Raw genomic sequence first — 24,157 nt, forward strand, 5'->3', positions numbered from 1 at the left:
CAAACTTTAAAATAAAAAGTGCTTCTGAAGTCATCCTTCTCTTTTTTTTATTGTTCTTTATCTCTGCGTACCCGACTGTATACTTCCCAAACTCTATATACTCACCCTTATGTCCCCTATGGCTTAAACTCATTTTCCCCTCTTCTAGCAAACTCCTAACCATCTTCTTTCTTTTACACTTTGATTTTTAGGGTGTAACCTATTTATAGTTATATCTGGGTATTTAAATCTGAAGACTTGAAGATACCTTTGTAGGATTTGATGTAGCTGTTTTTATTATTTGTAAATAGAATTAAACAACTTAAGTAACGCATCACCCAAAGTGATTGTAAGCAAAATGAGCTTTTAACAATTTAAAAAAGTTCTTCTGAGAAAAAAAAATAAAATTATTTCTGAGAAGGGGGGAAAAAAAAGCAACCTTGGAACAAGTTTTGCAAGTTTTTTTTATTAGTAACAAAATCTGACTTTAGGTAAAGTTGAAGAATCATTCAAATCAAGATTACTAATTCAATTTCCTTTTTATTTGAAAAGTTATATTTCTGTTTCTGTTCCAGACTCTTAGGAGGTTAACTGGGGATTTTGTTTTTTCTCACAACTTTTGTTATTTTATAAGTTGTTCATCGCATACAGAAGTCGAATCTTTGTTACTTCTTTGTTTCTGTAAAAAGACGTTTCGATATTTGTTCATTTAGAAACTTTTTTTTCATTTTTTCTTTCGGAAAATATCAGCATAATACAGCCATTTGTTAACATGCCGCTGAATTATTTACCATTTTTGTGAAGTTATTTCTCAAAAAGTTCAGGCCGACAGCTGAATCTTTACCGTAGTTAAACTTAAACGGATGTATAAAGTGTAAATCTAAGCTATAGTAGAGAAGAAGACGATCGCTTCTTCTCACGAGATCGCTACCGACTTCTCCAGGCATGTAGATGCCTTTTAAGTTCTCAATGTCAGTGGCAAGCAACCTTATAATAGTCGGAACGGCGATTTCAAGAAACACGTTTTCATTTTTAAACACGTGTGATAGGTCGATAAAGTCTTTTGCCATGTGCCGCGGAATATAAAAAATGTCAGAGCGTTCACCGTAGCAGGTGTAGTTACCAAATGACTTCATGATTAGTCCTTTTCCGTAAGTGTTGTTAGAGTTCATTAAACGGTTTACATGTTGTTTATACGTGTTGAGTGAGCTAATTTTCTGCAGGGCTTGAACACAAGATTGTAAACCAAATGGGGTTTTCCAAAAATGCCAGTCGTCTCCTGATGAAACAACAAACTTTCTAGACTTGTAAGGGAACTCTGGACCTTGCCATAACTTGTCGAGATTGACGCTCTTTAGGTTCCAAACGTTAAGCAAAACGTCATCGCTGAAGGTCAAATAACCAGTGTAATTGGGATGTGTGCGCATCACTTGAGCAGCACATTCATCATAGCTAAAAAATCCTTTATAAGTTATTGAGTTAATCATTGGATAAATAGACGCCGAGTTTTCTGGTCCGCAAAACATGATGTTTGAAAAAACACCTCCGTACATGTTTAGAAGTAATGGAATATGTTCGTAGAGAGGATTGTTAAACGTGATCAAAAGAAGAACTTCGCGGAATTTATATTTCAAACAAGGATTTTGAGTCTCAGGTAGACTGAGTGTAGAGCTTTTGTTGAGTAAAAAATAAAGATTCTTGTTTAGGTTAGTGTTCACGTATCCGAGATAAATGAATAAAGACGTCGCGGCTGCATATAAAACAAGAAGTTTAGGTACGACACATTTTTTCATTTTCTACGGTAAGAAAAAAAAACTAAAAGAAACTATTTTTTCTAAAAAAACTTTTAATTGAAAGCATAAAAAAAACTATTTATTAACGTTGTAGTTGTAATTTTAAAGTATTTAGTATTTTTAATAAAATGTAGATTTCTACATACCTTTTTTTTTTCTAACAATGATGGCTTTTTATTTATTTATGTTTTAATACAGGTTTTTACTATTTAATAAACTTTCATAGGAATTCTTTCAATTTTCCTCAAAACTAGGAAGATTTACAGCAACCCATCCAAAGAAGATACACTGCTTCACCGAGCTTGGTGTTTTAAACTTTGTTTTTTTCGAATGAAACTTAAAATAATAAGCTAATGGTGCGTTGTTTTCGTGACCGCAGAACACTTTATCAAGTAACAATCGTTAGCAACCAACCAAATTCGCGGCAAAAAAAAAAAAAAAAAAAAAAAAAACACAAAAAGGACAGCTGCAAAATGCCACTACCTTATTTTTACTTTTAGCTTCTTTTTTTATTTTTTTTTGCCTTGAATTTGGTTAGCCCCTACCAATCGTGTCTTATCTTGAACTTTCGTGTAACGCACAAAAAATGTATTTGGTAAAATTTAAAGAGGAAGTTATGGCAAAAAAACCCTTTGTAATCTGCACTTTGTGGTGTTAGATACACCACAAAGTACAGATTACAAAGTGTTCCTTGTACTTTAGCGGTTAAAACATCAAAAAACGTTTCAAACAGCTTCTAACTATCTTATCTTAGTAGAACTGCATTTTTATTAAGATGTACAATTTTTTTAAGGGTACTATATTTAGACATTTAAATGTTGTTTTTATATATTTATACATTTAAATACTTTTTGTATATATTTATACATTTAAATACTGTTTGTATATATTTATACATTTAAATATTGCTTTTATATATTTATACATTTAAATATTGTTTTATATTTTTTACATTTCTTCTTGGGAATGAATATATATATATATAATATAACATGGGTTGTTTTTTGTTTAATTTAAACTATAATTCTATAAAACTATAACTCTATAAAATTGTGTTTATAAATTTTTCAATTCAATATATTTTTACATTCTTTACATTCATAGGCAGCGATCCCCACCGGTGGAGCATAGAAAGTTTTCAGGGGAAAAGTTTCTTAGGTAATTTTCACCTAAATAAATTTTATGATTGCTCCCTAAAAATATTCTGCGCTCCACCGGTGAGGCACGCGCCCCACGCCGGGAATCACTGTTCTAAGGTTTACAAGGAGATTCTCTGCAAATTACTCCTCTGGAAACTTTTGAAGTTTTGAAAAACAAATTATTTTCAGATTTAGATAACCAGTTTGAAGTTTTGCAATCACAGATGCCAGGAAAAAAACTGAAGAAGGTCTTCTTGCCAAAAAAAACTTCTTGACAAACTTAGGAAATTTTTGACATTTTTAAAAACACATGATTATGGCTGAAACGCCCAAAAACTGATGAAATGTGTTCCACATGCAGTTCGTTTGAGTTTTCACTCAGATTAGTCTTCGGGCTTCAGGCGCCGGTCATGCTGCAAATGTAGTTAAAGATTTAACTTGCACCCAAGAGAAGACATTAGAAACTGGAGACTGCTCTCTGTCCTAAACATAGACTATAAAATCATTACTAAATCAATTACGAAAAGACTAAAAACTACCCTACCATACTTAATCTGCAGGTATCAAACATCATGCATTCCACAAAGACAAATCCACATGAACCTACTATACACCAGAGAGGTCATAAAAATAGCAAACATCGAAAACATGAAAAGTACGGCTATTATTTCAAAAAACCAAATCAAAGCGTTCGACCGAGTTGATTGGAACTACCTCTTCAAAATACTTATGAAATACAACTACAGAAGCAAAACAGTCCAAAACATAAAAACGCTATATACAAAGATTACCACAAAGATAAAAGCAAACAGACATATATCGAGAATCTTCTAACCGACAAGAAGAGTTAGACAAGGATGCCCTCTATCCATGAGCCTATACATACTACAGGCAGACATAATATAACGCAGAATAATGCATAATATAACAGAGAACAAACACATAAAAAGAATAAAGATAAATCACCACGAAACAAAAGTAACTGCGTGTGCGGACGACACTCATTGTTCTATACTAGAAAACTAAAATCTATGCAGAACCTAGACAACACCCTAAATAAGTTTTATAAAGCAGCGGGATAAAAACTAAACAGAGACAAATGCCAGGGCCTCTGGTTAAAAGAAACAAAGGCAAAACAACAGGACCACTAGGTTTTGACTGGACTGAAACAAAGAAACATACCCTCGGACTTACTTTCCCAAACGACGGAAAAGACGACATAACCGGCAACTGGAACAGATGCACGGACAAGTTTGAAGAACAAACTGAAAAAAGTACAACTTGAGCATAAAAGGCAAAATTACAGTAGCAAACACCTTAATCCTCAGCAAACTATGGCACACAGCACAAATAATTCCCCTTCCGAACAAAAGACACAGGCAAAACTCTAAAACGGATCTACAACCTCATACGAAACGACGCCAAAACTCGCATAAACAAAGCACAGCTACATCAAACAATCCGTAAGGGAGGACAAAACCTAATAGACGTAAATACCAAAGCTCAAATCTTACAGATAAAATGAGTCATCAAAATACTTACACACGAAAACCACAGGCCATGGACCGACACAGCTATATAGTTCCTGAACAGATATAGAAACGCAGGACAAAACATATATACGCTCCACACAATCACCACACCACAAGAAAAACCTCCGATCCCAAAATCTTACAGATATCTACTGCACAACTGAGAAAGCTTTAAGAAAGACATCAGAATACAAGAAAACACCATTGAAGCCATACTGTATCAACCCATATACTTTAACCCAAAACTGCTAACAAAAACCAGTCCAGAAAACCCATTTCCACCGTTACTGAGACAAACAAGGAACACTAGAATACAAAACATACGAATCATCACAGAGATATGCAAGGTCTCGACCCCAGGTTTTCTCACAGCAGAACAACTAGAAAAACCATTCAAAACATTAACGGAAATATAGCAACGGCGTGGCTCTACCCACTAAACACCGAAACACAAAACTACCCTTACCAAAGACACATCCCCACCATCCACATAAAAAACAAAGACAAAAAGCTGATACAGGTAACAACTCAACAAAGATCTTAACAAGAAAACCAAAAAAAATACCTCAGGCAGAACAGAATACTACCCCCCGGACAAACACCTATAACGCAACGGGCATAGGAGAAAAGATTCCAAAAACTTCACAACAGAAACTTCTACAACAAACCCAACGAAATACAGTGTAAGTACATACACAGAAAGTTACCCTCAAAAAGCATCATGCATAAATGGAACAAAAACATAAACGGCAAATGTAAACGCTGCAGCAAAAGCGAAACCGAAACACTCCAACGCTGGTTCTATTACTGTCCAGACACGCAAATCCTATGCAACCAAACAATAAACATGCTTAACTCAATATATCCCAATGACAAATACAGCAACAGCCTAAAATTTTTCCTCATGGGCATCGAAACCGTACAAGACAGAAGCGTTGGAGACACTTGTATAGACAAGTTTAACGAAACAATATAACATACGAGTAACACCTTAACATTCGAAAACAAAAACATCAACTCCACGCTTCACTTCAATACGCTACTGACAAGACTTAGAACCGAACAAAAGACAGAAGACAGGAACCAGGACATTTACAAAACTGCAATTAGGCTTTGCGACGAAAACTTAAAAACTTCGCAAAAACACAAAAAAACATAGCTACCCTGACACAAAAACAATCAACCGCAAAACTTAAAAAAATAAATATGTATAAATGTAAATATAACAAATATATATGAAAAAAAAAATTACATGGGCAATTCCGCGCAAGAGACGGTCGTTATATTTCACGCTTTTTTAGCCATTAAAAATTAACCAAGAATGGTTATTCACATGAGAATTTCCAGAAATGTTAAATAATATTGTATAGTTTAGTATGCAAAAGTTAAATCATTCAAGTGTTCAACTTATTTGAAAAATCAATTTAACGTAGCGTGACGGTCGTAACGCTTACTTTTTGACAAATCTGAACAAATAAACTTTGTCAATCTTTATGCAGCCATCTACTCAGTGAAAAAAAAAATCCTTTGCTGTGTTCTTTAACTACACATTGAACTTACTATATGGTGAGTTTCATAGATTTTGCTTGAAGTTTTCCAAGAATTTCATTAAGCTTTATGTCGTGACGGTTGTAACTGTGACGGTCGTAACGAAAAAGCCAAAAATGAAAAACAACAAATAACGCAATAAATGACATAATAAAAGATGAATGATTATAACATTTTATTTGGAGTAGGCAACAAACGCTTAATGCTATTTATGCTCCCTGTTTTTTTGTTTTATTAACTCTATTTAATACAACTCAATATCTAGGAGTATGTACTTTCATATGCGTCGCAAATGTTTTGAGGAGCCGGGAATCCAATATAGGAAAAAAATATCTCAGAATAGTGAACTTTTTTTACTAATATATAAATTTTAAAATTGCTCCGCAACCCCATTAAAAAATATTAGAGAATTTAGAAACCAAAAACTTTCCATTTTTTATTTGCCGGAAATGCATTTTGTAATATTTCTAACGGCTTTCGCTTCTTCTATTTTATCAGCTATTAAGGCCCACCTTAGATTAATATCATCTGTGTTGATAAGTCTAACATAAGATTTGCACCCATTTGATGCTAAGAGAAAGTCTTTAGCGTTTAAGACGACCACTTCACGAGATTTTACGCTGTTCCAAACAAATCGCTTTAATGACCCTCCTACTCCATCAACTGCCCCTTACCGTGAGAGCAAAAAAGTTCCATTCTATACTTTGAAAATGATATTTCACTGAGCAATCCTGTATGAACTTGGCCATGTATCTATTTTTGAACTGAGTGCATAGACCATCACTCCATAATATAACTTTTTTTATGTAATCAATGCAATAGAGTTCAAATATTTCACTTAAATACGTAGTAGTGGCGCATCTTGTTTTATCATTATCGTCGGATATTATTACAACTGATTTTGGCTCTAATTGGTAACGATCATGGCTGCCGAGAGGGAGGGGGTGGGGTGGACGGGGAAGATTCCCGGGGCCCCGCGTGTGCACAAACAACTTTTTAAAGTAATTTTTAAAATATTTAAATAGTTTTAACTTTTAAAAGATTTAATTAACTTTTATTTTTCATTTTCAATGACCAGAGCACGCTTCTTTTGGTCCTGGGTATGTAATTGATCATAATGAGGGCCCCTTAAGAGAACTTCCCCGGGGCCCGAAATTTCTCTCGGCTGCTATGAATGTAAATACAATAAAGAAGAAAATAATTTGTCACAGTTTTAAAGAATTTAGCAAAGCCAATTTATGGTAAACCGCAAGAAGAACTAAGTATTTAATATTAACATACCATGATTTACCAGCTATATATAAGCTGATTTTTATTTGATAAAAACAAATGGGTTATTATGTGCCTTTTATGACAAATGAAATAATATATGATACATGAAAAACGAAAATAAGAAATATCTGGCCACATTTTGCAAGATGATTATAATTTTGAATAACTTTTTAAAAGGTTTTGCATTATCAAACGAGTTATAAAAAAGCCCATTAGAAAATACACCTACTAAAAAAATAATGCATAGTGGAATATATATTATGGAGCTTTTAGAGTAGTCGAGGCAAAAAATGGCGACATATCGGAAAAAATACTCAAAAAATACACAAAACTAAGCCTGGTGAATGAAGGACCAATGAGTGGAATGAAACCAGAAACCACAAAAAAATTTATTGAAGCTTTTTCATATTTCGTTGTACTTTTTTTAGTCATTTTAAAATTATCCTGACAGGTCTATTTTATCATTGACGGAACTTTGTTTACACGAAAAAAGTTCCCAAATTTACAAATGTTTATCTTGGAAAAATGATGAAAATCTGTTCGTGTCGACAACTTATTTCATTTACCTTTGTGTAATTTGTTTAGAAATTTGTAAACGCGTGAAGTAGTTACTTTATCCTGAACAGCCTTATTAAACAAATGCTATAAAAGTTTAAACTAACACCACGTGATCAGAGTTTCTGTTTTAAAACTGTGGGCAGCCATTTTAATATATTTTTTTGTTGACGGGTGAAAATTTAGGGTTAGTCGGAAACTCTCATGGCTCGCTGATTTCTGCGGCCTCTTTGATGTAAAATAATAGGTTGCACGTCCATCTCTTATAGGTCCATGGTAAATGATACAACTCAAACAAATAAACTGGCAATTAAATGCCTTAGAATCAAATATTTACATGTTTCCGCTCGTTGTTCATTCAAATATTTACATGTTTCCATCGTTGCCACATGGTATTTTAGGATGGCAATATTTGGAAAATCGGCATTTTTTTTTTTTTATTTAACGGTATTTTGTGGCCTTTTACCTTTATCTTTGCATTTTGACACAGAAAAATATAAATTCTTGAAAAAGTGTTTATTTTGAAAAAAAAGTTGAAATTAACTTTTACTCCTCAAGAATTCTATTCAGTTGCAGATTTTTATATCACAGCCATTTTAATCATGATTCTATTCTCAAAATTAACTTTGACTTTTTGTGCAAGAAATCTGACTAAAACTTTGCTAATACAAAATCTAAAAAAATTTTGTTACGTTATAAAAACTTTTTTTTTATCATTCGACTCTAAAAAGGTTTTCAGAATTCGATTCTTGCACTGGGCGCCAAAAAAAATTGTTTGACTTATATAAAATGTGAAATGTTCAGCTTTTTAAACAAATTTTATTTTATCAATTAAATATAGATTATTTTTTACCACCATGATAGAGTTTAAGAAATCATTTGAAATCTGAGTACGTAGATGGTCATAAACCAAAGCGAATCCAGAGAAATCACGTTCAACATTTACGCTGGAGAACGCTGCACCATAAACTATTTGCGAGATTTCGTAGAGCCGATTCTATTTCGTTTTCTGTTTTTTCTTCCAGTACGCAAGAATGTTGAATTCAACGTCTAATGACACTCGTGGTTCATTAAGAGTCCATTTTAAAATAAATTGACGAATATCTTGTACTGATTCTGAAGATGCATTAGCAACATCTTGTCTGGTTCCTCCCCCAGTATATTCAATGAAACGGCGTACTTTTTAAGCATCAACTTCTTCTGAGCTCATCGTAATCATTTCTTCAGAAGTATTTGAGGAATATGACACATTTAATTGTATGGATTCTTCCCGGCAAACATAAGACGTCTTAAGACCGTCTTATTCAGGTCTTTAAATGGTCTTGTCTTCGGTTGACGTCTTCAAGATGTCTTCAAGACGTCTTTTAAAAGACTGTAGCATCGTGTAAAATTGCTTGTCTTCGTAAGACGTCTTCAAGACGTCTTTTAAAAGACTATAGCGTCGTGTAAAATTGCTTGTCTTCGTAAGACGTTTTGAAGACGTCTTTTAAAAGACTGTATCGTAGTGTAAAATCGCTCGTCTTCGTAAGACGTCTTAAAGACGTCTTTATTTTTCGAATAATTCTACCAAACAAAAAGACGTCTTTTAGTCGTCTTAAAGACGTTTTTAAAAAGACTTTCGGCGTGAATAAACTTATAAGTTTATAAGTTAAAACTTTTAAAACGAGATAAAACTTTTTATGAAAAATTTCACATCTTTAAAAGACACTATAGTGTCTTTTAAAGATGTGAAATTTTAAAGATGTCTTTTAAAGATGTGAAATTTTTCATAAAAAGTTTTATCTCGACTAATGTTAATTCTCTAAATCATTATTCTAGCAAAAGGTTTTATATAGTAATCATTATGGAAACTGAAAATAGAATGAAGCGTCGTCGCTTGAATAAAAGTATGTTGAATTTTATAATGACATTTGAAGATGAAGATATTAATGATAGCACATCGAATTTGAATACTGAATTTAATGCTTCTCAGGCTGAGCCTGAAAATCCTTGTAAAGCCCTAAATAATGTTTTTAAAGAAGAAAACAATAAGTCTTCGAGTTGTAATTATGAGAATTTTGAATGTTGTAATGCAGCACCACTTTTGACAACAGAAACATTATCAGAAGATTTAGCAATGTGGTCTTCGAAAAGCAAAATTTCTCAAAACCAATTAAACGAGCTTTTGAGTATTCTTAAAAAACATGGTCATTCAGAGTTACCAAAAGATGCAAGAACGCTTTTAAAACCCTCTAAAGTTGTTACAGTAGATAGGAAGTGTGGTGGAACTTATGCTTACTTTACTATTGCTGATGGCATAAATAATTTTTTGAATTTGAAAAATGATTCTCAATGTACTGGGTTATCTATTACTATTAATGTTGATGGGCTACCTCTTTTCAAATCTTCTAATCTTCAATTATGGCCAATACTTGGTCTTATAGAGAACTATATTTTTATCATTGCACTTTTCTGTGGTGATGGTAAACCAGACTGCTTGGATGGTTTTCTTAATGATTTTCTCAAAGAATCTTTATTGTTAAGTGGTGAAGGTTTATACTATAATGATAAAAAAATTGATGTTACACTTAAAGCATTCATATGTGATGCACCTTCTCGCTCTTTTCTTAAATGTATACAAAGTCATACAGGATATTACTCCTGTGAACGATGCCAAGTTAAGGGATTTTATGAAGAGCATAGAGTGGTTTATATTGATAACAACCCATCAACTCCAAGATTAACTGAAGAGTTTAATTCCTTTTTGTATACTGATCATCAGAAATCTCTTACTCCTTTAGCTCAACTTAAAATATCTTGTGTTTCTGATTTTATTTTGGATTACATGCACATGGTTTGTCTTGGTGTAGTAAGACGTATACTTACTTTTTTAAAGTCTGGTCCAAAACATTGTAGACTTTCAAATGGCCAAATAAAAAAAATATCTGATAATCTATTAAGCTTACGTGGTATGATGCCATCTGAATTTGCTCGACAACCACGTTCCCTTTTAGAGTTAGATCAGTGGAAAGCAACAGAGTTCAGACAATTTATCTTATACACTGGTCCCTTAGTTTTAAAGGGTGTTGTTAGTAAAGAAATTTATAATCATTTTCTAACATTGCATGTTGCAATGGTAATTCTCTTAAATGAAGACAGTGAATTTAGGAAACATTATCTTGCTTTTGCTAGAGAACTCATTGATTATTTTGTTATCAACTCAAAACATTTATATAAAAATTCATTCTGTGTTTACAATGTTCACTGTTTACTTCATATTTGTGATGATGTTGTTAAATTTGATTGTTCACTAAATGACATATCTTGTTTTCCCTTTGAAAATTATATGCAGACATTAAAGAAAGCAGTAAAAAACTCAAAGAGTCCTGTTGTTCAAATAGCCAAGCAATATCAAAGTATACAATCTTTGTTAAATACAAAATCTCGAAAACTAAAAGTTTCAGTGAAGCTGAATAATTCATGTTTTTACATAGGAGAAAATCAATTTTGTTTTGTTGATGAGAAATTATCATCTGGATTTTTTAAATGTAGAATATTTAGACTTGATTTACAAAATGATTTATATACACAACCTATTCAGTCTAAAACCTTTCAAATTTTCTTCATACCAAGTATTGATGAAATTGGAGTTAAGTTTGTTGAGTTAAAAATGGAAAGTCTTTGCCGAAAGGTTGTTGTTCTACCTTGGAAGGGAGGTCTTGCATGCTTTCCTTTATTGCATAATATAGAACATTAATTGAAAGGTTTTTAAAGTCAAATTTCTTTTGATTAAATATTTTATATTTATTATGTTTTACTAATTTGCATCCTGTATCCAAAGTTTGATATATATATATATATATATATATATATATATATATATATATATATATATATATATATATATATATATATATATATATATATATATATATATATATATATAATGATTTATTTTTAACTTTATTTTTCCATTTTATTTGTTTTTTACAGTTTATATTTTTGTATAAAAAGATAATTTTTAATTGAAATTATCTATAAAAAAATAAATATATAAAAAAAATTATATTATCAACAAAAGCCTAATAATAAGTTGGAATAACAGAAATAAGTAGCAATAACAAAAGACAACTGTCTTTTAATTTAAAAAACTTATCTAAGAGATTTAATTTTCTATAAAATTGTTTCATTTCTTTATTATTTAGAAAATTTATTAAAACTACCTTTTTAATAGTTAGTGATGAAGTAAAATATCTTAAAAATATAAAATATTAAACAGATTTATTTAAACTGCCTGCACAGTTATTCTAACGCTGTTTTTAATTCCTTTTTTCGTTTTATTTGTCTGTTTTTTCAGACAAATTAGTGCTCTTCCTTGTCATTATCACCATAATTATTAACCTAATGATTTTTTTTGTTCCTTTTCATTCCTTTATAAGTTTTTTAAATTAAAAGACAGTTGTCTTTTGTTATTGCTACTTATTTCTGTTATTCCAACTTAATATAAGGCTTTTGTTTATATTTTAAATTTTTTATTTTTTTTTTCATGATTTAGTTTTACACCATGATTTGGGCAAGAGCTGTTTGGATAGAGAACTTTGAGGAAATAGAAGATGTTGTTCCTAGAAGGTGGATAGATACTGATAAAAAAATATTATTCTGGCCTGCAGGTGTATCTTATCATAGAGCTGTTAAAGATGAATTGGATGTGGATGAGACATGGGACAAATATAATCTTGTTAAAATCAAATTTAAGAGTGGTATGAAATATATATATATATATATATTGTAGCTCTTATAAATCCAATATAAACATGAAATATTTTGCCATCATGTATGTGCTGGCAAAATATCTGATTTTTATATTGGATTTATAAGAGTTTTGATTCTTTTAGATAATATGGAAGAACTAAAAGAATATTGTTACACCACACCAACAGAGGAAGAAGATGAAATAGATATTTGTGTTTCCAAAGATACCTTTAAAGGAAAAGGTAATGTTAATGGTATAATTACATTTAATTATTTTTATGTTAATTATTTATTTTTATTTGTTTAATGTCAAATCTATATTGTAAATTAATATGTTTGTATAAATACTAAAAAAAAAAAAAATAAAACTATTATGTTTTAGAGTTACCTGACTTTTCTTTGCCTCTGCCAGTTTTTAAATCTGTGTTGAAAAAACCATTAAAAAGATCTTTTGACTCTAATTTGTCATCTGGATCTACTTTCAAACAATCTAATCTGTGTTCTGGTACACTTTGTCTCTTAATTTTCAATTTTTTCAAAATTAGAATTTATATATTTTTAACTTACACTATTACTGAATTCTTATTTTTAGCTGAAACTTTTTTACCTCTACATTCAACTACAGAGGAACAATCACCTTCATATTCTGGTGCACTATGTATGTATTACTTTTGAATTTTCTACTATATTTTTTGTTCATTAAAGTTGGAATATTCTTTTATTGTTAACTTTATCTTTGCCTCACTTATTTTTACCTTCACAATCAACTGAAATGGAACAATCAAATTTTTTTTTATATATAATTTTTTTTTATAGGCTCTAAACTAAAAAATTGTATGTTCTCCCTCCTCTTACCCATCAACTTTTGTGGTCATGAGGAGCTAAAGCCTAAAATAAGAAAAAAATGTATTAATAATAACAAAGTACCAAAAATTTTTAAAAAAATTTGTTGCAGATTAAAAAAGTAACTTTTTATTATTTATATGTATAATTTTTTTTTTGCTTTAGTTATACCTCATACATTGGAACCAAACAAAAAGCTTCAGAGAACAGACATACAAGAAAAAACCATGATTGAAGCGCTTGGACCTGAGAAGTTACTCAAAAATAAGTTTCCTATGGAAGTTGGAAGTAAGCTCTTTAACATTTACTTGATTTTTTTATTTGGAGTAAGTAAAATGTGGAGAATGTTTGTACTCACATTTGGATTTTTTTTTAGGTATAAGAATAATACTTGTAAACAATTTTGAAAATGTATTAATAAATGTTTTGCATTCTGTATATTTCTTTTTTCATTTTCTTCATATAATTTAGAATACCAACACATGATATTCAAGATGGTTTCAAAGGTTCTTGAAAACCAGGAGCTTATTTTAGCTATAAACAAACAACCCAATAGTAATTTTGCAATCAAGAAATTAGACACTATTGCAGAGTATGAGGATTTTATCAAAAGTTTAGAGGATGATTGTGTTCGACTTGATTTGGTAAATCTTTATCCATATGTAAAACTTTATATTCCATATAAATTAAAAGTGAAAATAAATATTTTTTTATAATTATTTTGCCAAACTTTTATTTAGGTTAAACAGCTCAGTTTTTTAGGTGCAGAAGATTTTAAACAACTGACAAGATTGGTCATGAATAGGTTTTTTTATTACATTTTGCATAGCAATCATTTTTCGTGTTTGTGGTAAATATATTTTTTATGTATAGTAATTATGGAAATCAATAATTATAAATTGTTTAATATTTTTCATAAATTTTATCATTTATTCGATATGTTTTTTAGATTATTTACAAATAACCTGTTGACACAGTTCAACTTAAAAGGTTCTGGTGGAAAGGTTGGTTTATTATCAACTAAACTGTATGACTTAATAGAAGGTAATCTAAAATAGGTTTAAATTATTCAACTTTTATTTTAGTTAAAAATCTATGTTAAGTTAAATTTATTTCCAATATATTTGATAAATATTTCCTACATGATTAATTTGATTTTTAGAAGTTATAAAAAGAAGATTTGAAAAGGTTTCAAATGCTGAAATTAAACAGCAAATTGGACGGTATTGTAAAAATGCTCCTTCACGGCAAAAAACAAAATAAAAAAATATTCTTTTTTATTGTTATATATTGTATATATATTATATGTTGTATAAATTGTTAAATAGAAAGATACTTGGTAACAATCCAACTAACTGTATTATATGTGCCTTTTTAAATTATTTGCGTTGTTTTTTTTTTTAAATAATTTTCTTTTTCTTCTTTAATAATGTTTCTAAAAAACAAAGTAAGAACTTGAACTTGCTTAATAGTATTTTTAATGTTGTTAATACCCATTATTATCGGTAGTAGCAACCTAAATATACCATTAATACAACACAGTTTTCTTAAAATATAATTAAAGAAATCTTTAGGCCGTCTTCAGTAAGACGTCTTTGCGACGGACAATGGGGACCTTTTTAAGACATCTTTAAGACGTCTCTTTTTCGATCTTGAAAAGACGTCTTTAAGACGACTAAAAGGCGTCTTATGTGTGCTGGTTATATTCAGTAAACCGTCTTGAATAAAGCGTCTTTAATCCGTCTTAGACAAGACGTTTTTAAGATGTCTTCAGTAAGACGTCTTTAAACAGTCTTGAGTAAGACGTCTTTTCGACGGACAACTAAGACCTTTTTAAGACATCTTTAAGACGTCTTTTTCGATCTTGAAAAGACGTCTTTAATACGACTAAAAGACGTCTTTTTGTTTGCTGGGTTCTGTTGATGAAGAACTTGGTTGTTCTCATTGAATACAAAGTTTTTGATGGATTTTGATTAGCTGTATAACTCCTCTATTCAAATTTTTGTATTAAACAGTTGATGACCCGATGTAAAGCAAAATCTAGGATCCAGAACTAAAGCAGCAATAAATGCTTCACATTAAAAAAAAACTTGCTCTCGTGTATTGATTGGGTTGGTCAGTAGCATTTTTAATCACCTGCTGGAACGTCCTCAATTTCTATTTTCATTTGAATCCATCGAACGTAAAATTCACTCATTGATAATTTTGCGGATTGAAAATCCATCATGGCCGAATGTATTGGTAAAAGTGCATCGAAATATTCTTCTATTAAACTCCATGAAGCATCATTAAATTTTAATTGGTCGTGTCTTAGCCTTTGATATGCTTCTGCGTTGGTATGGAAATCTTCAATCATCAAAAACGTGGAATCCCAGCGTGGTTCAATGTCTATACTAGTTTTTTTTAGATTTTTAAATGTTTGAATATATGCTACTTTTTTGAATTCGATAGCAACTTTTCTGATGTTATTCAATGCATCTTCAAATATTGACGTTAGGTCCTTAGCAACTAGCTGATACACATGTGCGCCACAAAACATGGCTGAAAAGAACGATCCAACTGATTTTTCAACGCAAACAGTATGAGCTTCACTATAATTCCCTTCTTCATCCTCTAAAGCGCCAATATCAGTTTCCTCGTCTTCGAAATCTATAAATTTGTCACCATAAATTTCAAGGATCACTTTCATTTGATCTTGTGCATTTTGAAGAATATTTGAAGCCTTCGTCATGTTCTTTCCTTGATCTATGCAAGTTGCGTAGAAATCATTTTTTTCCAATTTTTTTTTCCAATTTTTCCAATTACATTTTCCTACTGAGCAGCCAAAATTTCTCCAAACTGTCGACCTTCTTGATTAATTCTGTTAGCTATTTACCTGTCCTTAACATACCTACAGCAAATTCCGATCACGATTCTTCCATATCGCGACGCACTATCAAACATCAACGAGACAAAAACATTTTCAGTTTCTTCTCTTATGAGCGAAAAAATATTTTCACACGCATGTTGAATGTAGCGTTTCATGCTGTGACGATTTATAACCATTTTGAAGTCTTTGAGTGCATTTTTCACTAAAGACATTTTTCCGATTTCATCAGCTGACGCAAAAGCACGGTGCATAGGAACATGCTCTAAGACCTTGCAACACATCCACAGAAATTTGTTTTTTGATTATCATTAGAAAACATTTCCTCACTCAAAAAATGTAAACGAGAACTTTTTTTTGTGGGGGCCTGTAGAGAAATCACACATTTTAGGGGAGTGCCCAGGAATTTTGTTGTTCAAGATAGGTAACTAAGAGACATGGGGCATACTCAAATTTTTATTGTGTTGATACTGGTATCGAATGAGGATGATTGCAAAAAATTAGGGCAATTGGAGCTATACCAACCCCGCTCCGACCCCTAACTGCCCCCTTCCTAGAACTACGTCTTCTTTAATCGTAAAAAAATTTTTTTTCTTCTATCATAAACTAGATCAAAGTTCATCGACAGATTTCAAATTTCATCAAAAAATCTCTTTTCGTTTAAGATTTATAATCATGCAAAGCTTAAAGTTACTCCCTGAAATTTAAAAAATTTAAAGAAATTTAAGAATTTCAAATGGTCTTAACTTTTAAACGAAAACATTTTTTTTTAATGAAATTTAAAATCTGTCGATGAATTTTGATGCAGTTTAATGTAAAACAAGCAAAAAACTGAAAATGGTTTTTTAGGAACCATACCCTAGGGAAGGGCTATTAGGGGTCGAGAAGGGTTTGCTACAATTATTTATTACAGTAAAAAAAAAAATTCTGGTCTATATGGTTAGATTATGATTGATATTTTATGTTTCAAAATCATACTGTTGACGGTAAAAGAATGTCAGAGAAGGAGTAACATGTCTTGGTTTTAAAAACTGCAGAAAAGGAGGTGAAACTAGCCATTTTAAAACGTTGCAGAAAAGGAGGTGAAACTAGCCATTTTAAGAGTTTTCCTTTACATTTTTTGAATGAGAAAATGTTTTCTAACGATAATCAAAAAATTTCAAATTGACTTTTCACTTGTTTATGCAATAAATTATTCTCCATATTGGTTTTTAAATCTTAAGGAAAACGAAAACAGTGACAAGAAAATAGTTATTCCAATATCTATTTATACCATAGGACAATCGTTTAAACCGCGAAAAATGAATAATTCGATTAATAATCGTTTTTTTATGTGGCAAGGAAAATCGTTTCAAACGTGTCTCAAACGTGGAAGCGGGCATTTCAAGGCATTAATATATATTAACTAAATATCTAACTCGCACTTCCGCAGTGAAGCAAATTTTTTGCCAGCCTAAGTTTATTTGCCAGCCTGAATTGACGCAATGATAAATCAAAGCAAACCCAAAATGAATTATTACCACTGATCTCTATAAAAACTGGATAGCGCAACTCCGAGCAAAACTTCTTATTTTTTGACGCCAAAATCGCCATGTTGGAAAGCCCAAAAAATTTTAATCCCGTAAGCTTTAAGTTCTGTTTTTCGGCTTATCGCTTTATCGCTTTATCGCACATATCAGATTTAATTGTTCTGGGGCTTTCCAATATGGCGATTTTGGCGTCAATTTTGATATTAGACATGCGCTATCCAGTTATTATAGAGTTGAGTGATTATTGCCAGTTTAAATAAAACGGCTACCGGCATTAAAAACTTAAAAAACTTGCTTCACTTTTTCTTACGGAATTTTTGTGAAGTTAGACATCTAGCTAATAAATATCATTGTTCCAAAGCGTCATATTTTAGTGGTTTTAATTGACAATTAAGTTCAGTGTTGCCAACATTTTTTACATGGTGAAATGCCTAAGCATGAATGTAAAATGCCAAAATAATGCCATTTTTCATATGGCGGCTGCTTCAAAATCATTCCGTCACTTTATTTTGAACAAATTTCATCAACGAAATCAATAGTCTTCAGATCGGAAGTCAAAAGGTATTTTTTATTATCCTTAAAAATTCTTGAGGAGTAAAAATTAATTTCAACTTTTTTTCCAAAAAAAAATACTTTTTCAAGAATTTAAATTTTTCTGTGTCAAAATGCAAAGATAAAGGTAAAAGGCCACAAAATACCGTTGGATAAAAAGAAAAATGCCAATTTTCCAAATATTGCCATCCTATAATGCCATGGGGCAACGATGGTTTAATTGAGGAGAGCAGAAACATGTAAATACTTGATTCTAAGGCATTTAATTGCCAGTTTATTTGTTTGAGTTGTATCGTTTACCATCTGAAAAGGGATGTTTTCTCTTTAAAAAACGTGTAAGAGAAAAAAAAAAAAATTAACAGCCAAACATCATGATTGATATTTGTTTTATTTGAAATAAATTTTCGGTTAAGATCACAACTCTTCAAGAAATGATTCTGACGGTTCGGTTAAAATAAAAGATAAATTTTGGCCAGAGGTTTTCTTACGACTAAAAATTGTATTCGAAGCGCCGGTTGAAATTTTCGGTTGTTTTATGCTTAATCTATTTTAATCTGAAACGCCGCGCTGGTGAAAAACTAAATTTTTAATAAGGTTTGCTTCGACCATAAATTATTCCACCTGTCCTCGAATGGAATTAAATATTCTGGCAAAGAATTATTTTCTTTTTTTTATTGTGTTACAGAAGATTTGATCATAGAAGTTTATGCTGTAAATGGTTCGACCCTTTAAAAGTTCAACTTTTCTTTCCACTTAGCATCATTTCTAATGTGGCACAGGACGCCATATAATAAAAACCACATTCAGTAATAAAAACTAAGTTTGAGACTAAGTTTTCACATTCTAATACGTGAAAATGAAAACTTTTATTTTACTCGTCAAATTAATCTGAGATGCGCTGTAAAGATTTTTTCTTCTAAAATAAGAAACAGCAAATGTCTCAGACATAAAATTATGTCAAAGTAAGTGGGCAGAAAAATATTTCTGACATTTTATGTCGGCAGAAAATTTGTCTCAGATATATTGGACAGATAACAACTCTGGCAACTACAGTTGTTGGAGCACTTGGTCTCCCACGACTAACGAGTTGCCATCTAAATAAGGATTTACCGAGTCCATATTAATTAAGAAAAATTATTAACTTAATATAAACGAATTATTCAGTGCAGAATTAGTTAATAAGATTAATTTTTGTATATGTAATATAATATATATATATATATATATAAACTTTATTATGTAATATAATATATAATATAATATGTATAATACATAATATAAATGAAAAAATTACTATTGCTATTACTTTTACTTATCTTTCGTATCAGCCTTTTCTTTTCTATTCTTTTTATATATTTCAAGTTCTTTTGTATTTCAGATTTAGTTTTCTTTTATGTTTGGCAAAGTTACTTTCAGATTGCTTTCTTTTCACCACCGCAGAGTTTATTCAAGCGAAAATTAAAAATTATTTTAGGCCGCTTAACTGCAGAATTACCAAAAATCATTTCTAACAAGTATTTACTCATAAATCATAGTATAAATCTACATGAAATTTTTAACTTTACAATAAAAAACTTAATTTGTCTAAATAATGTTGAGGATAAGTGCGTAACGCAGCCCTTTGCATAGCAAGTAAAAAAAAGATTCACGATATAAACGTGCCAAAGCGAAGAGTGTGCGAGCAGCGCTTTTCGTTGCGTGGAGTGTTCCACGTGTTTTCACGAGTATAAGGTTGTTACAATCTTCCGCAAAATAAAAAATTTAAAGAACTACGAATATTACATTATTATATAGGTTCTATGGTCATAAACCCAAAAACCTTTCTAAAGTATTGCAAATTATAGTTTTGTTAAAAATGACCACCTTCTCTTGAAACAAATCAAGCAAATTTTATTTTTTAATTAGCCAAAATATATTAAAAAATCTGGTGAAAAAACCAGCTTTGTCTCATTTTTTTTATTTTGTGAAAATCGCTTTTTAAAGTTTAAAACGCTCTGTTATTCCGTTGGAAAGCCCCAGCACGTGTAGAATGCTAAGACTTTTCGATTGATCTGATTACGTCAGGGACTTCTTTACACCATGTTCACATGAGCGACGTTTTGCGGAACATTATTCCGGAAGTCATGTTACCGGAACAAAATATTCTTCAAAAAGTTCCTTGCAGCGCACAGTGACTCAGAAAGATCAAAAAACGACAAAAACTCAATAAAATTTGATAAAAATCGTAAATAAACATATAATATGTCAAAATGATAGTTTTTTGGGTCAAAAAATTCAAATTTATTAATAAAACTATTTTTAACGCGCACCTTTGACGCGTTTTTTGCGTGCAAATACGTTCACTCGCGCGTATGGTTTGGCTGCACGCGTAAAAAATAATTTTAATTAGAACTTTAGAATTTTTTAAGGCAACACACAACATCTTTTTACATTATTCTACTTGATATTTTTATGCTTCTGGCAAAGTTATCATCATTTATTTCAGCTGCTACTATTAGTATTGTTATTCCATCTCTACATAAACACAGCTTTATCAATATTAATGGTAGCAACTGAAATCAGAGGAAAAAAAAAAATTTTTAGGATAGTATTTAACTTTTTTCACTAAAATATCGTTCAAGAAGAGGATAAATATCCAAGGGCTAAGCTTTTGATCATTTAACATTGTTTATCGCAGGGGTATGTATTCACTTTTAAATCAAGAACTTGCTTTACACTCATATTTAAAGGAAAGGTTTTTTCCAAAGTGTCTTTACTTTTTTGAATTTTCTATAAAACGTTTGACTTTTTTTTTAAATTTACTTCTTGTAGAAACTAAAAATAGCGCAATAATATTTAACACCTAGTTCTTTTATTTTTTTCTCTTCTGCTTCGCTGTTAAGTAAAGCTAATTCAAATATGTAGTAGGGGAGACCGGGGCTAGTTGGCTACAAGGGTAAGTTGACACACTGCGTTTAACTTTGGAATTTTCCACCAGAAATTTCCAAAATTCACATGGAACCTTCCCACATAACTAATTCATCTTTCAGTGTAGTATCAAGGCTATAAGCGCATGTGCATAGAAGTTATAGCAATTTTTGTTTTTTTTTTACCAATTTTGTAATTTTTGTAACTATACTACTTTTTCAATTTTAAAAAGCAATACCATTAGCTACAAGTAAACTCGAATAGATTTAGGTGTTGTATGGTTCACTCTAACCAGTCACATTTTGTGTTTCTCATTATTTCGCGTTTTTGGGGATTTATAAGCCATTTTGTTCGCAAAAAGCTTTTGGGGTTAGTTGGCACAATGATCGCGGGGCTAGTTGGCAACATGTGCCAACTTACAAATTTTCGCATTAGCCGTAAATTCACTTAAGTTATATAACACTACAGATCTACAAACATGCGAAATTATAAAAAAAAAAGTAGACAGACCTGTAAATTCTAAAAATGTTACAAAAAATGTTGTTGATGCTATTTTTGTAGAGAGAAAGTCTATTCGATCGACTTAAGGGCAATAAATGTTAAGGTCAAAAAATATTTTTGGATAAAAATCATCAAGACTTTTCATATAAAAGATGCGTTTGAAATATATGCTTAATGTTGCTAAACTTGTCTCTTTTTATATAATGCGCCAACTTACCCTGAGAGTAAAGGCAACTTACCCCGGGCCGGGGTAAGTTGGCACATATTTTTTTCTTTTTTGGGCTACCAATAAACTTTTTTTTTAATGTTTGACACTTGAGCATGCTTGTCAAATTCGTATTCTTTTGAAGTGCAATTTGATATCCTCAAAAAAGTTCACCCAGTAATGCACAGAGCTCAAAAACTAAAACTCCGGTCTCCCATACTTATCGAATAATAAATTATTATTCAAAATTAACACTAAACATTTTAACAAACTTTTAAGTAGCACATGATGACAAAACTATGTTTTTTTAAACAATATTTGATATACTAAAACAAGCTACAGAAGTAAAAAAACTCAAATTCAAGAAATACAAATGTCAATGAGTCCATAAAAACCTTGTTTTCCGCCATTTTCATTTGTTTTTATATAATAGACTACTGTTAAAAAATGGCGGAAAATAATGTTTTTATGAATTCACTGACATTTGTATTTCTTTAGTAACTCCCTATACCGCAGCAATCCCAACTCGGTGGAACATTTTTTTAGCTGATATTTAAAACATAGAAAATTTTTCTAATTTGAACAAAAAAAAAAATCGGTTGAAATTTTATTTTCGGATATTTTTGAAATATATAAAGTCAAAAGATTATCTTAAAAGTAAATAAAGACTAAAAAAGTAAATTAAGATTAAAAAGTCTCCATTTTTACTAAATAAAAATCTCTCATTTTTTAGATTTCTTTGAAAATAATTTCAAAATTTTTAACTTCTTTTAACCGTAAAATACAAAATAAAAGTTTTATGAAAAACCGTTTTTACTTTTTAAATAAATAATCATTGTAATTTATTATTATCTAAAAAAGGGCAATTTATTTACAAAAAAAGTTGTGAGGGATTTATTACCATTTTTTTGTTGTTTTGAGTCACGTAAAATCGGTACATAAAAGGAATATCGCTTAAATAAACGTTAACTTATGAAAATAGAATTATATCGTTATGGTATAGCAATTTCCCCTAATACAAAATAAAAGTTATACTTTTTGCATATAACTTTTTGATAATAGTCTATGAAAAAAGTAAAAAATTTTTAACAGGTGACATCTGAAAAACGAGACTGGATTTAACAACACATATCTCTTTTAAAGTGTAAGGAAAAACAAAAAGGAAAAATGTTTCAGAAAATATTTTTATCTAGCTTTTTTCTATGCAATCAGTTATTTTTAATGAAACCATTCCGTCTGACTTTATCAACTAAGACCTGGTATAGACTAAGCTAAACTCCTTATGAGCTCAATATCAACTTTATGAAAGCAATACTTGATTCTAGAGGGTAATTTTTTAAGATTTTCTGCATACCTATTATTCTTGTAGACAAGGCCTTTCGAAATACTCCAAAAATTTTCGAAAGGACGACATTCTGGCAAGTTTCCAAGGTTATCCGCTTTCTCAATAAAAAGGACTTTTTTCTTGTTTAGGTACGTGATTACTGTTTTTGCATAGTGACATGATGCCAAATCAGACCAGAATACATATGCAACATCTGAATGATACTTATCCATGAACGGAATAAGTCTCTTCTTAATGCATTTGTTTAAGTAGATTTATTGATTTACAGCCAGTCTTCTAGGCACAAAATAGGGCTAAGAAATGCCATTTTCAGAAAGACCAATCCATAGAAAAAATTTTTTTTGAAACTTTTGTTTTGTTTGGTATTTTACTTTTGATGGAGTAGATTTTAAATTGCTAGTATAAAATACATCATTTCTATTGATACTGGAGTGATTTAACGTGAAATAAGACTCATCATCATTGATTGGTTTACAATTCTTGAATTTCTGATACAGTTGACTGCACTTAGTTCTAGCAACTGCTTTTTGCTAGTCAGAACGTTTTAGAACTGTCACTTTTTTTCTTGGTTTAATTTTTTTCTTTTTTTTTAAATGTTTTACTGATGTGTTGTTGAGCACAGTTGAACTTCTTTAGCTGCTTGTCGTTGAGAAACTCCGTCTTTATGGTCAAACATAAGTTTGAGCCTTTTAATGTTTGTCTTGATTATTTTTTTTAGACTTTCCTCCATTTCCTTGAACTCTTTGGTAACTAGATTCACATACAGCACATTTAATTATCTTGTAGATAGTACTATTAGGTATATTCTCAGTTTTACCAGCATTTCTGTAATTTAAATAAAATTCATACACACATTTTCT

The 24,157-nt window shown here is 30.6% G+C and overlaps 2 protein-coding genes across 2 annotated transcripts; one reads left to right on the forward strand and one right to left on the reverse strand.

Moving 5' to 3' along the window:
- Nucleotides 1-545: 545 nt before the first annotated feature.
- Nucleotides 546-1,655, reverse strand: LOC149878056 (uncharacterized). The gene has a single exon (XM_090072825.1). It carries the CDS (start codon nucleotides 1,530-1,532, stop codon nucleotides 747-749), a length of 786 nt encoding a protein of 261 aa, XP_089928951.1. The 5' UTR covers nucleotides 1,533-1,655; the 3' UTR covers nucleotides 546-746.
- A 7,770-nt stretch (nucleotides 1,656-9,425) lies between these two features.
- LOC145188787 (uncharacterized) lies at nucleotides 9,426-14,706 on the forward strand. Its single transcript, XM_090073164.1, has 9 exons — nucleotides 9,426-11,551; nucleotides 12,353-12,557; nucleotides 12,693-12,803; nucleotides 13,142-13,207; nucleotides 13,558-13,680; nucleotides 13,864-14,036; nucleotides 14,133-14,197; nucleotides 14,342-14,436; nucleotides 14,555-14,706. The coding sequence occupies exons 1-9, from the start codon at nucleotides 9,560-9,562 to the stop codon at nucleotides 14,653-14,655; spliced, it is 2,931 nt and encodes a 976-aa protein (XP_089929290.1). The 5' UTR covers nucleotides 9,426-9,559; the 3' UTR covers nucleotides 14,656-14,706.
- Nucleotides 14,707-24,157: the final 9,451 nt, after the last annotated feature.

The sequence above is a fragment of the Hydra viridissima genome, unplaced genomic scaffold (genome assembly GCF_058129835.1).
Source record: "Hydra viridissima isolate aposymbiotic clone 2 unplaced genomic scaffold, HvirCarnegie_v1 scaffold_15, whole genome shotgun sequence".
NCBI lineage: Eukaryota > Metazoa > Cnidaria > Hydrozoa > Anthoathecata > Hydridae > Hydra > Hydra viridissima.

Coding starts and splice junctions, on each gene's coding strand:
- LOC149878056 (XM_090072825.1), bottom strand. CDS start 1,532: ATGTACGGAGGTGTTTTTTCAAACATCATGTTTTGCGGACCAGAAAAC.
- LOC145188787 (XM_090073164.1), top strand. CDS start 9,560: ATGTCTTTTAAAGATGTGAAATTTTTCATAAAAAGTTTTATCTCGACT. Junction 13,208..13,557: donor TTCATATTCTGGTGCACTAT/GTATGTATTACT, acceptor TTTTTGCTTTAG/TTATACCTCATACATTGGAA. Junction 13,681..13,863: donor GTTTCCTATGGAAGTTGGAA/GTAAGCTCTTTA, acceptor CATATAATTTAG/AATACCAACACATGATATTC.